This window comes from Bidens hawaiensis, unplaced genomic scaffold (assembly GCF_021521415.1).
Source record: "Bidens hawaiensis isolate Kalapana, Puna unplaced genomic scaffold, B.hawaiensis_p1.1 tig00001575_1, whole genome shotgun sequence".
Classification (NCBI taxonomy): Eukaryota; Viridiplantae; Streptophyta; class Magnoliopsida; order Asterales; family Asteraceae; genus Bidens; species Bidens hawaiensis.
Genome location: NW_027491088.1, coordinates 3,268,186 through 3,282,681, shown reverse-complemented (window position 1 = coordinate 3,282,681; position 14,496 = coordinate 3,268,186). Strand labels below are relative to the sequence as shown.

Below are 14,496 nucleotides of genomic sequence, written 5' to 3'. Positions count from 1 at the left end.
AACTATAAACAATTTTATTTATTTTTTACTAAATAAATGTTCAAATAGTATCTTCCACTAGCATTTTCAGTTGTATTTATGTGTTTGTTTTTTGTTTTCTTTCCTTCACATTTTATCTCCCCTTAAATATATTTGGCAATAATTTTGTTTAATTTATTTTGGTTGGACATTACACATTATTGTTCTGGTCTGCATTCAAAAGTCACCCAACAAAAATCCAATTTACTTTCCAGTTTCCACCATAATCTATTTACCAAAGATAAAACACAATTTTACTCAACTTACCCTTTATCTTACTTTATGTTACATCAATACATTTCTTTCCCATATCCATCCTTTTTTGTTCTTGTTATTACTTATTAGTTATTACCCCTCCACTATAAACTATTTACCGAAGACACTTTAAAAACACAATTTAATAACATCAATAAACACTTTCCAGATTTACTTATTTTTGTTTTCTTAAACACACGGTTAATGGAAAAAAAAACTATATAAAATAGTTTAAAAAAATGTCAAGTACTATAGAATCATCAAATTCACATTGACAACGACAAGGCGGGATCAAATCTCATTCTTGAGTGATCATATTCACAAGCAACCATCATGTGATGGGCCACACTATTATAATTTAACAATTTGAGTAATCTTTTCATATTATTTTATAAAACCCAAACAAAATTCATTATATATACAAATTGAGACATTACATTATAAACATAGACATATAGAGAGAGAGAGTTGAAAATGGGTGAGGAAGTGAACAAGCAAACACAAGCAAGAAAGAAAGGTGGCTTAATCACAATGCCATTCATTATAGGTATGTTGTTCACTTGACTATAAATTTCATATTTTTACAACATGGGTACGATTAATATTGTGTTTAAGATGTTGGGTTACTTGAATCTTGAAAAATCTTGTAGCAAATGAGGCATTTGAGAAGGTGGCAAGCTATGGTTTGGTGCCAAACATGATACTATATTTGATGAATGATTACAAGTTTGGTGTGGCTAAAGGCACAAACATAATCTTCCTGTGGTCAGCAGCTACTAATTTTGTACCAATGTTAGGTGCATTTCTCTCTGATTCATATTTGGGTCGCTTCCTCACCATTGGCTTGGGTTCACTGTTTTCCCTCTTGGTAAATTTACTCAAATTTTGTGTTTTCAGTCATGCTAATTTATATTCTTTTTTGAATATTCAATATTGAAGTATGCAATCTCAGTTTTGGCCCCCCTAAGGTTCCATAAGAGATGAATGTACTCATGTACAAACTTTCTGTTACGAACCTCGTTCGTTAATTAAATGGTCCAAGAAAATAGAAAGAAACCAGATAGAAACTAGAGACTTTTGGAAGAGACTTTGATTTAATCAAATCATAATATTTCATTCATAATATCTAATAATAATAATAATAATAATAATAATAATAACTACTGATTGATCCATGTTCCCCACTACTATGGATATGCATGGATGTATCAAGGCACATAACACTTTCATTATTTTTATTTATTTATTTATTTTGATACAAGTTGATAAGAGTTAAAATACTCATACTAGATACCCATAATATCTATTTTAGTCACAATAATACCTTTGTTCATTTTAAAGCATATTGATTACTCATGATAAGTGATTAACATAAGTTTTCTTATTTAATGATTTTTTCTAGGAATCTTGCCCTATAAATATAAACATAACTCTAAATTAATTTCAAATACACCAACAAAGTTAAATTATCATTCATTGATATTAACTAGTTTGCTGTTAAAATTTTGTTGTAGTCGTGCATAGATGACAAATATAATCAAAGAATATCTATGTACATGTATTTAGGGGTGTAAATGAGTCGATCCGAACTCAAACTTGTCTAAGCTCAATCTCGACTCATTTAACTCGATCTCGACACATTTAGTTTACGAGAGATCGATCTTGACTTATTAATAATTTTCAAATTATCTTTACATTAGCTTATTTTGAGCTTTTACACGTGCTTTCCTCTTAACCACTTTATTTTTTTGTAAATAAACATGGACCAATATTTTTTTCAATTAAAAATTGATTTAAAATTTCAAACTCGGTAATTTGCTATTTATGGAATATTGCTAGATTCATAACAACTTAAAAAGATAATTAAGCCTTTAAACATAACTTGGTTAAGAGGATTTACGAGTTCTTGGGTTCAAGTCTGCAAAAAATAGGAATTAAATAAAAAAAATCGTCGTTCAGAAAAATTAAAGTTTTACAAAACTACTCTTTTTTTTGTAAATTTTAGAAGTTACACTTATAACCCCTAATTTATTTTACATATACATACACACCCTCTAAATTACTACTTTAATTAAAGATGAAATCATGAAATTATTAGGTATTTATTATCATAGATTTGCTATTGATGAGATTTATTGAGTAGGATAATGTTGATAATTTTGATATTATTTGGTATTTGTTAAAGGGGATGCTACTACTATGGTTAACAACAATGATCCCACAACTGAAGCCACCCCACTGCAACCAATTAACTGAAACCTGCAAACCATCAACACATTCTCAATTTGCATTCTTGATCTTTGCTTTCATCTTCATATCAATCGGAGCCGGTGGCGTTAGACCATGTTCACTAGCATTTGGTGCAGAACAAATTGACAACAAAAACAATCCCAACAATGAGAGGGCATTAGAGAGCTTCTTTGGGTGGTATTATGCCGCTAGCGCGTTAGCGGTGCTTGTGGCTTTTACAGCCATTGTCTACATTCAAGATCATGCAGGATGGAAGGTTGGTTTCGGCGTCCCGGTTGTTCTCATGCTTTTATCAGTTATTATGTTCTTTGTAGCTTCTTCTCTTTATCTCAAGACAAAGGTTACACAAAGCATATTCACAAGCTTTGTACAAGTGCTAGTTGCTGCTTATAAGAACCGTAAAGTGGTCATTGGACCTCCGAACCAATGGCGTTGTCTTCGGAAAGATTCAGCCGCCACGGCCACCAGTACCGTACCCACCCAGAGACTCAAGTAAGTGATGTTTAAGGATTTCATTATCAACTCCAACACTTTTATTTTTATATTAATTAACCATCAATTGCTAACTAAAACACCTATACATCTTATAGGTTTTTGAACAAAGCTTGCATAATCCAGAACCCGAAAGACGTAACACCAGATGGCAATATTGCATCAAACCCATGGCGTCTATGCACAGTCGAGCAAGTCGAGGAGCTAAAATCACTAATCCTAGTTCTCCCCTTGTGGTCATCCGGGCTCATGATGTCGATAAACGTAAGCCAGTCATCATTTCCAGCCCTCCAAGCGAAAACCATGGACCGACGTCTAGGATCCTCAAACTTCCAAATCCCACCAGCTTCTTTCCCCTTCTTCACCATCGGTATGATCGCAATTTGGGTGATTCTATACGACCGTTTAATAATCCCATGTTTATCAAAAACGTTACGCAAACAAGTTCATCTTGGTGTCAAATTAAGAATGGGGATAGGACTTGTTATATCCACATTAGCCATGATAATATCCGGCGTTGTTGAACACATTAGACGAAACAAAGCAATCGAAGAGCGTGTTGTAAATAATCCAGAACTAGTGATAAACATGTCGGCAATGTGGCTAGTTCCACAATATTGTTTACATGGATTAGCCGAGGCGTTTAGTGCAATTGGGCAAAACGAGTTTTATTACTCTGAATTCCCTAAGAGCATGTCTAGCATCGCGGGTTCATTGTTCTTGGTGGGGATGGGGGTGGCTAATTTGCTAGCTAGTGTTATATTAAGCGCGGTTGAGAAGTTAACTAGAGGAAGCGAGACAGAAGGATGGATCGCGACGAATATTAACAAGGGACGCTACGATTATTATTACTGGGTTCTTGCATTGATGAGCATTGTGAACTTGTTTTATTTTGTTGCTTGTAGTTGGGCGTATGGTCCTTGTGTAGATGAGAAGGTGAAAAGGGAGTCTTGTGAAGACCAGAATGAAGATCAAGATGTTTAGTTTGGTATTTGCTTGAGTTTAGAAATTAATTATGTAAATAGATTCCTCTTTATATTATTACTACTATTGTTAAGTAACTATTATTAGTTCCATTTGAAAAAAAAAGAAGTAAATATTGTTATTGTTACTAAGGGCATCAATTTCTGACATGACTGTAAACACGATATAGAAAAATGGGTTTTATAGTCGAGCCGTTATGACCCAACACTAATAATGTGTATTTATAATGATAACAAGGTCTTATAGTTGCCCGCAATTTGAAATCCTAGCTCTATGTACAGTGACAGATCTAGAAGAAAAAATTTTGAGGTATCCCAATAAAAAATTTGAACCTAGCTAGGATAATATTTGCTAGCCCGGGGGTCCCTATATAAAACGAAAAAAGAAAAAAAATGCATTCCGCGTATAAAGTTGAAAGGTAGCCTGTCACAGAGTCCCTCTCACTGCGTGCGTGTGTGTTCTTAGTTTAAAGTGCTTAAAAGCTAAAATAAGAAGCATCCTTGGACAGAATCTTAATAATAAAAACATTACAAGTGTTCCCAAATGCGATCGAATAGAATATTTGAAAGCATTAGAACAAAGAAAAACAGGAATAATGTGTCATGTGATCACATCCACTCGTGTCCTATGAATCTCCCGTCCCATCAGAAATATATTCTCTACGCACTTAATATACTGTAATTGATAATACTCGCGGGAGGTGAACTGGAACTGATTAATCGAACACGAATGAAACATGGAGAATATTAAATAAAATTCCATCTCTATCTAATATATAAAATATATAATTATCTATAATTGCAATAATTAATTAATCAGATCAATCCATTAGCTCGAACCAGCCCCACCTTCCTAACCCATAACTCCGGGTTCAGGTATTACCTCCAACAATCAGACCCTAATCTCTAAACCGGAATAATTGGACCTTTAACTTCAAACATGTATTTTTTTTTTGTTTGATTTGACACACGATCTTGACCTTCTCAGCTTTCACAACCATGTTGGTCCTCATCCTCTTGGTCTTGACTTCTTTGAACTTATTTTGATTCATGAATGCATTCTTTCGGCTCTCCAGAACTCGACATCCTTTGTGACCTTATCCCGACCATTCCTTTGTCCATATGAACTCGCATATCCACTCCATTTGTTGTGATTCTTGTCATCTAATTGAGCGAATATCAGTCTTTCTTGATTATCCTTTGTTCCCGAATTGTTAACTTTTTCTGAATCAGTGTGGATTCTATAACATAACCCGGAACTCCCACGGTTAATTTATTCACGTATATAACTTGATTCTCGTTAGAAACGCCTTCATCATAAGTTTACCCTCGTCAACGTACAAGAACAGATAGTTATCCTTCATTTGAGCATCACACCCTCCGTTGCTTGACCGAGACTTATTATATTATCTTTCAAACTTGGTATAATATAAACATCGGATAAAACCCGATCATCTCGATTTTCGATTTTAATTAAATCATTCCTTTACCACATATATCAACCATTCAGTTACCAAATCAAACCTGTAATCACAAAACATGGAACAAGAACCACCAGTGGCAAAACATGAATTCTTCTCAATAATGCTAACTAGAAACCGACGACGAGAATCCGTATGAACTTGGTCGTTTGTTGAGAACTCGTATAACTCAGGTTTGGGAATTACTTCCAACAAATACTTCAAATTATATTAACAATACGAGTGATTTCTCTTCCATAAAACATAAAAAAAAATCTAATTTTGTTATATTATTATGTAAAGTTTGTAGTCCTACATGTTATTCATATTTATGAAATATAAAAAGGTTGTCTAACATATACCCCAAAGGCACATGTTAAGTTGTAATGTGAAGAAGAGTTACAGAGTGTACGAGTTGTCGTGTCAAAAAAAATTCCTCTCGAATATAATTCTCGTTTATTAATTCGAATAACCTCAACCAAACGCTAACTTATTCCATGATAATGGGGGTATCACAATTGGCTTTATAAACTTAATACAATTAGTTAGCTACCTATAGAACCCACACATATATTTGATTAATTAATTTCTTGTGGGTGAGAAACAACAGTGACAAATGAAAATGGTGGAGGAAGTGAATCAAGAAACACAACACTCAATAATTAGAAAGAAAGGTGGCAGAATCACAATGCCTTTCATTATAGGTATGTTACGCGCAAACTTGAATGACAATATATAGTTTCATCTATACAACCATTTTCACACTTTCAAAATATTAGTTACTTGAATCTTGAGTTTAAGTGGTTGATATGATGTGAGTTTCTTAAATCTTGGAAAAAATAATGCAGCAAATGAGGCATTTGAGAGGGTGGCAAGCTATGGTTTGGTGCCAAATATGATAGTGTATTTGATGAGTGATTACAATGTTGGTGTAGCTAAAGGCACAAACATAATCTTCTTCTGGTCTGCAGCTTCTAACTTTGCACCAATTTTAGGGGCATTTCTCTCTGATTCATATTTAGGCCCCTTCTTCACCATTGGCTTGGGTTCACTCTTTTCTCTTCTGGTAACATTTTTGGGTGTTGAATATTTTGGTCATGAAATTAGTATGTATATTATTCAAAAGTAGATGAAATTTTTGAAAACATTTCTATCTTTGGCTCTACTTTAATATAATTTGAACATATTATTAAATCTTATTTACAATTCTTAATAATATGTGCTAAAATTAACTTACAATCTGTAAATAAAGAATAAAAGTACAAAATAGATAAATAAACTTAGATGTCATATAAAGCATTAGCACTGATTTAAAAGTACATGTGGCTTAAGAGTATACCTATAGCTGTTTTTTTTTTCTTTTCAAACAACAAAAGATTATATTAAAAGAAGATGATTAGAAAAAGTGAACCAAATATTACAGTCTACAGAGACAAAGTTTATGTTTTATATATGCAGGAGTTAATTATATACAAATAGTCTTTTTGATATTTAGGTTTATAAGTTTGCATGTTTATGTTAAGCGGTTTTTATTTTAAACAAGTTTGTGTTGTAACACAAACTTATGCGAAAAAAAATATTGAAATGACCAAACTACCCTTGTACCAAATGACCAATCACGTATTATTGTGTTGTTTGTAAGGGTGGAAGGGACACTCCTAGCTCAACCCACGCCGCTAGCTAGTAATACTGTGTCAACGTATTTCAACCCAATATTAAAACAAGAAATTTATTTTAATATTTTGACAGGGTATGTCCCTGCTATGGTTAACAACAATGGTTCCACAACTAAAGCCACCCCCTTGCAACCACTTAACCGAAACCTGCAAACCACCCACAAATCATCAATTTGGTTTCTTGATCATTGCCTTTATGTTCATCTCTTTAGGAGGTGGGGTGTTAAACCATGTTCATTAGCATTTGGTGCTAAACAAATTGACAATGCAAAAAATCCCAACAATAAGAGGGCTTTAGAAAGTTTCTTTGGCTGGTATTACGTCGCAGCCATGATGGCCGTCCTTGTTGCATATACGGCCATTGTTTATATTCAAGATCATGCGGGATGGAAGGTCGGTTTTGGAGTTCCTCCTATCCTCATGTTGTTTTCGGTCATTTTGTTCTTTCTAGCTTCTTCTCTTTATGTTAAAATCAAAGTTGAAAAGAGCATATTCACAAGGTTTGTGCAAGTCATTGTTGTTGCTTGTAAGAACCGTAAGATTGCGGATGGACCTTCGAATATGTGGCATCGTCATCAGAAAGATAAAGATTCAGATAGTGTGCCTACCAAGAAACTCAGGTAGGAATTTCGCTTATTTCAGTTACGAGTGTAAATGAGCCTAAGCGAACCCAAGCTCCTTAAGGCTCGAGCTTGGCTTGTTAAGAGCTGTATTTCTAAAGCTCGAGCTCAGCTTGGCCTCGGCTCGCTTATTCTTTATGTAATTATTTTATTTATATATTTTTATATAATTATTTACATTTATATTTATAATGATATTTTTTTATATATAATATAATATAATATATATTACTTAATAATTCTTATCATAATTTATACATAATAATGATAGTTTTTAACAAGCCGATCTTGAGCAGCTCAGAACAGCTCAGCTCGTTTACACTTTTGAGTCTATGGATCTGTGTATTGAAAGAATAACCATTTGCAGAAAGCTTGCATAATTCAGGATCCGAAAGACGTAACATCAGACGGAGTTGCCTCAAATCCTTGGCGTCTATGCACAATCGAACAAGTGGAGGAAGTAAAATCACTAATCCGAGTTCTACCATTGTGGGCATCCGGACTCATGATGTCCATTAACATAAGCCAATCAACATTTCCAGTAATCCAAGCAAAAACCATGAACCGACATCTGGGTTCATCAAACTTCCAAATTCCAGCAGCATCGTACTCGTTCTTCGCCTTTTTTATGCTAGCAATATGGGTTTTTGTATACGATCGCATGATAATCCCGTCTGCATCTAAAATTTTGAGAAAACCATTTCGTCTCGATGTTAAACTAAGAATAGGCGTTGGCGTTGCAATATCTAGGCTAGCCATGGTGACTTCCGCCATTGTTGAACATGTTCGAAGAAAAACAGCAATTGAACAAGGGTTTAGAAACAATCCACACGCGGTGATCAACATGTCGGCAATGTGGCTTGTTCCACAGAATTGCTTACATGGATTAGCGGAGGCTTTGAGTATAATTGGGCAAAACGAGTTTTATTACGCTGAACTCCCCAAAAGTATGTCGAGCATTGCAGCTTCACTTCTCTTGCTCGGATTGGCTTTGGCTAACTTGTTGGCTAGTGTTATACTAAACACGGTTGAGAAATTAACTAGAGGAAGTGCGAAAGAAGGATGGATTGCTTCGAATATTAACCAGGGACATTATGATTGCTACTATTGGCTTCTTGCGGTTATTAGTTTCGTCAACCTTTTCTATTTTGTTGTTTGTTGTTGGGCATATGGTCCTTGCGCGACGGAAAAGGTGAAAGATGAGTGTATACAAGAATCAAATGAAGATATATGAATACATGATGTATGCATGATTTTGTTATTTTCGTAGACTAAGATGTACTCCGTAAATGTAAGCGTCAAACGAAAAACAATGTCCTCTAATCTTGAAATGGAATTTGTGGTAGTATACTGTGTAAGTTTCGTGTTTCATATACACTTATTTAATATATGGTTCTATTCGAGACGAACCAAAACTCCAAATAAAATAGAGATCAAGAAGAGAACTTAAGGCAACTTTCTGGTCCTTTCATTAACAAGAAATAAGGTTAAATAAAAAGAAAATTCAAACCGAAAAACCCATGTAAACTAAGCATGGGAAAAGTTACAAACAGAAAAAAACATGCAGAAATATATGCGACCCGCTTAACAATAACTATTCAGCTCTTCTTGGTTCAAGATGCGTAGCGGGCAGGCTTCTTGATCACTCGCTTGGGTCTGGTCTGGGATGGGTTGGCAGGCTGTTGAGATGACGATGGACCTGCCTCATCTGCACGGGTCACAATAGTAATGTAGCGTGCAGGTTTGTTGACCACACGCTTGGGTCTGGTCTGGATGGATGGGCTGGCCAGCTGCTGGGATGAAGATGGGCCAGCCTCACCTGCATGGGTCACGGAAGAGTAGCATGCAGGTATCTTAATCGTACGCCTGGGTCGAGTCTGCACGGATGGATTGGCCGGCTGCTTGGACGACGACGGGCCTGCCTCACCTGCATAGGCCATAGTACGAGCTGTCAGCTGAGAAATCCTTTCAACTGTGCAATAACTGTTTTCCAGCCTCGTTGCAGATGACGATTGCATCAAGGATTCATTTCCTTGGATGCTCAAAATGTTAAACAGGATCATTGCAGCGTTCCTTACGGGATCTTCACCGTCGTTTGTAACTTCAATTTCATTTTGATTTATTATGGAACCACCTAAAGTAGTAGCAGCAGCAGCAGCATCGTCATTTGCATTTGCAGAATGCGCCATGCGACGGCGTGCAGAGAGCTCACAATTAGGATCCCCGTATACTTCCCACAAAGAGCGAAACTTCACAGTTTTTTGTGGCTGTTGGTTTCCTTGGGGTTCGCTGTTACCAACAGCTACATTACGCTCGGTTTCAGCATGTCCGATAACTCTTTTTCCGCGTTTCTTATCACGACCATTGATATTGCTTGAACTCATTTCCTACATTAAAAATGAACCCAATAGATTCAATTATATCTTAAAACATAAAATTGACTTAAAATTTTCTAAGAAATAAGCAAAAGTCATACCAGTTATTTCGGTTAGATCCTCTGATCTTCCACTAAACAATTTCAATTTTAGATGCTGTAGAAAAAAACCAGAACTTAGAAATTATATCTGAATGAAATAACAGTCCACACCGACAAGCTGATCGATCCGTCACACAACAGCTGCTAAAAACCTGCAAAAATGTTGAACAATGTTACAGACAAAACACGATATCAGTCTTAGATGATAATCAACTTATAAAAACATTACAAGTTACATATGGTAACACCGTTACGTCATTTATACGCAGATCTTTCAAACTGTGTAAGATTAATTTATGGAATCTTAGAAAACTCAGATCGATTCCAAAACAAGCATACGAGCAACTAGAAACACATCTTAGCACGGAGATAACTAGTAATTGAAAGATTTCTGATATAATTAAGGATGATACGAACAATCAAGAACGCATGGCACAAACAAAACAAGCAAAAATGTGCCTACCCGAGAAGTTGATTCTACGCCGTTGAATATACACTACAAAATCGATCGGAGATGGATTGATCAATGATAGATATATATAATGTGCCTACTGGCCTGAGAAGTTTATTGTGCGTCGTTGATTCTAGGCTTAGATCTATCGATCTCTGCGATGATCAGTGGCAGATATATAAAGTGAGTGCACCATGCGAGAGGTTTATTGTACGCCGTTGATTCCAGGTTAATATCTATAGATACCTAAGATGATCGACGGTCGACAAATATTCTTGAACTCCCCGTAAAAGACGGCATTAATTAATCTTAAGAGGCACTAAAACATTAAAACGGCAATTACTCTTACTCTACTTTACACCAATAATATACTCTCTCGCCCAAGTTCAAACCTGGGACCACCCGTGAAAAGGCAAGTATCTTTACCAAGTGGGCTAACCACACACTGGCATCACGAATCATCTGATGTGGAAAATATACCTATATGACAAATGGTGACTAAAAATTATTACAGTAATAAAACAAATTATATACATTTCTACACATCAGCTGCATCATTTGAACAAAACTTTTAATTCACCCTACATAAAAATGCAACCTTACATAACAAATTTAGTTGAAAAACAAGCTCCATTCTTGTATCCACTAAATTTAAAGACTTACCAAAAGCAAGTTTAGATCATAAGAAAGAAACAATAAACTAACGGCAATCAATACAACTTAGATCTTTTGCTTCATGGGTTGAACATAACCGTAAGTGAAATAAATAATCTAATGGGTTAAAAATATGCGATCTTAAAACTAACGAGAGTAGATGCTGCAATAAAAAAAACTTTGGCAAAAATTCGACTGTTGAATCCAACTGAAGTGCTAACGGCAAAAGCTTTACACAAATAACTAACATATATAACATGAACATAGATTAACAAAATATCCATGTTGCAGTTGCTAGAAAAGCATAGCTCAAGTATATTTGAATTATCGATAAGAAATGATGCATATGCAGTGAATCTTGATAAAGAGTATTTGATTTTGATCAAAGATCTTGATCTCTTGATGAAAGCATTGATCAAAAGGTATGAATTTCATGGGTGATATTAATGGGAAAGTGTATTAATATTGTAGTGAGTGAAACCCTTTGGTTGTGTTTGGATTAGACTTTAGAGAGGGATAATGGAGTGTGTTTTTTAAATGTTAAAAGAGATTAAAAACAAAATAAATGTGGAGTGTATTGATAGTAGGATCGTAATTAAACAAACTCAAGAACACCACTGAGTAAATCAGCATCTTTGTTAGAATTGCAGAAAGATTTGTTCGTGTTACAGATCACAGAATGTCAAAGCTACGATTAAAAGTTTATTATCAGCAACTTGATCAAAGCTTGTAAGTTAAGCGCAGATGATGTATACTAACTGACAATCGAGTAAGTTACACCAGGTTAACCCATTTAATCTGTCAAAGTCAACTCTTTGACTTTGACAGAAACATCCTTTGTAGGAACAATGTATCCGCTGTAGCTATCTTCGTCAACAGTGGTAATCATTCTTTCCATATCAAGACATAGTCAGTAACAAAATAACCATCCGTAGCTTGTATAGACATCCGGAACATTCTTGAAGTTTCGTGTCAAATACTAAGTCATTCACTCAGCCTCCTAGCGCATTAAAGCTCCGCCTGTTGTCGCAGTCCTTCGTCGGCATCCATCTCCGTCTTCAATTGTTCGTTGGCCAATGTTATGGAACAAGATAAATTGACTCAACATCTAAACGCGAAAAAAAAATACATATCGAAAAAGGTGCCCAATACCTTTGAATCCAATGCAGGAACATGTCGCGGAATTATTATTCTAGTCGAGTGTAACCTACTTTTTGAAACAACAAAGAACCACAACCATACCTAGTAGAAATCATACCCAAAGCAAAGCTATTGATAGAGAAGTTGCTTCTAGTGACACCCTCGGCTCTAGAAAATACTCGCATCAAAGAACATAAATATATAGTGCTAGCGTGCTGGTGACACTTTCTAAACTGCAGAAATAGAAAGCTACCACTAGCAGAGGATATGAAATAGAAACAGAGTACCATATAGAAAATCATAAAACAAACCAATATACAATGTTACTGGAAGCCACTAAAAAGCAAAGTCCAGCTAAAGCGTACCCTTCCCTAAAGATCCTTAACCCTAATCCTACGTCTCCACGAACTCCTATCCTAGACGTAACTCTAGCAAATCTGTCTAATTTGTTCATACAACGGCCTTTTAGAACAGATAACTAGAAAATACAACACTAGATAACATAGGTTGGTGTAAAATATAGCCTCAAATACAAATAAAAAAATTACCTCGAATTCATTGACAGTATAAGACATGTCTTGATGGACAATCATATAAATGAAGGTTCGATTCAACACACAATTAGCTATGTAACTTATAACTCTTTTGCCCTTTTTTTCAGCAGCATACTCTTTACCATTAGTTATCTCATTTTGGACTTCCAGAAATATAGTTCAAGCGTATATCTCAGCCGCATGTTGTTCAATAACTAATTTTGCGATAAATTTTGGTGTGGAATTCGTAGTGTTTTGCTCAAGTAGACGTTGGTTGTACTTTTGGCCATCCGTATTAGTGTTAAAGTACAGCGAAAACTGAACAATCGTGTTGGTCCCATTCGAATTAACTTTAAAGCGTGCGTTTAAGCCTTCACATCTTAATGTTGTTTTCGTCAAGCAGCAAATCAGGATATCCATAAAGTAGCCAAGAACTCACTACTCCTTAATGGCAAACATATCCTTTAAGCACTCGTGTTCGTGTAACCGTTATTCTTCAACAAATTTCATCGTATTTCAAACTTAGACAGCTCGATGCATACATTCCACACCAACTTATAAATAGACCTTCAAAGGTTTAACTGTTAAACAAATCACCAGAAATTTGAAAACGAAAAAAAAACCCGTCAGGTTTATCCGTTATTCATTGTGTATAATATGTATGTGGAAATGTATGCATTTTTTATGTATATGTATGTAAAACAATGTAGGCGTTGAATTAGCATATGTATATGTAATCTTCTATTGCTTGTCCGTAAAAAAAATAGGCATTAGTTAAGGAAATATACTTATATGTTGTAACATATTTACATGTGTTTGATCAGAGTTACCAAGAAATGAATGTATTACCTTACATGGGAGTTTCTTCATGACATGCCAATAGACAGGCTATGAATTGATTTGTCCAAGGACACTATCAACAACCTGCTTCATAGTCGTGTTTTGATCAGTTAAAACTACTAACGTGAGTTACTCAACGTGGCTTTAAGAAAAGGCAGCAAAACTAATCTATATGAGTCATCGGATTTGTTGTGAACCAAAAGTTATGCACTCCTTTAAACACTAAAAATAAAAAGGTTTTAGTGGCAAATTATCTGTCAATATTCTGTTGCTGAATGTACTGCAGATTTTAAGAGGGAAAAAAAAAGACTTTTTCCAGCTTTATTCTATTTGTAATCAATCCAGAATCACATAAATAGATACAAAGCAAAATAAACCAAAAACTGATACAAATTCACAACATTAATCGAATTATTATGAATTCATAAAATCTATACAAATATATGAATATGTATAAATTTGACAAACATATAAGAAAATAAAGTCATATAAATAGAGCTGACAAATTATAAGAAAAAAAAACATATAAATACAGCTGAAGAGACTACTTAACCTTGACCATTGCCTGTTGTGCATTTGAACACGCAAGTTCCATAGCTCTCGGACGAGTTACTTCGATCTCTTGGGCAAAAAAAAACCGAGTTTGAC

At 35.0% G+C, this 14,496-nt stretch overlaps 1 protein-coding gene and 1 pseudogene across 2 annotated transcripts; both read left to right on the top strand.

Annotated features, from left to right (window-relative positions):
* Positions 1 to 735: 735 nt before the first annotated feature.
* On the top strand, positions 736 to 4,096 carry LOC143586139 (protein NRT1/ PTR FAMILY 1.2-like). Its single transcript, XM_077067748.1, has 4 exons — positions 736 to 820; positions 924 to 1,141; positions 2,459 to 3,015; positions 3,114 to 4,096. The coding sequence occupies exons 1-4, from the start codon at positions 748 to 750 to the stop codon at positions 3,997 to 3,999; spliced, it is 1,734 nt and encodes a 577-aa protein (XP_076923863.1). The 5' UTR covers positions 736 to 747; the 3' UTR covers positions 4,000 to 4,096.
* A 1,960-nt stretch (positions 4,097 to 6,056) lies between these two features.
* On the top strand, positions 6,057 to 8,989 carry LOC143586128 (protein NRT1/ PTR FAMILY 1.2-like; annotated as a pseudogene). The gene is made up of 4 exons (XR_013144659.1): positions 6,057 to 6,162; positions 6,307 to 6,524; positions 7,208 to 7,756; positions 8,114 to 8,989. The product of XR_013144659.1 is annotated as a protein NRT1/ PTR FAMILY 1.2-like (transcript).
* The last annotated feature ends 5,507 nt before the right edge of the window (positions 8,990 to 14,496 follow it).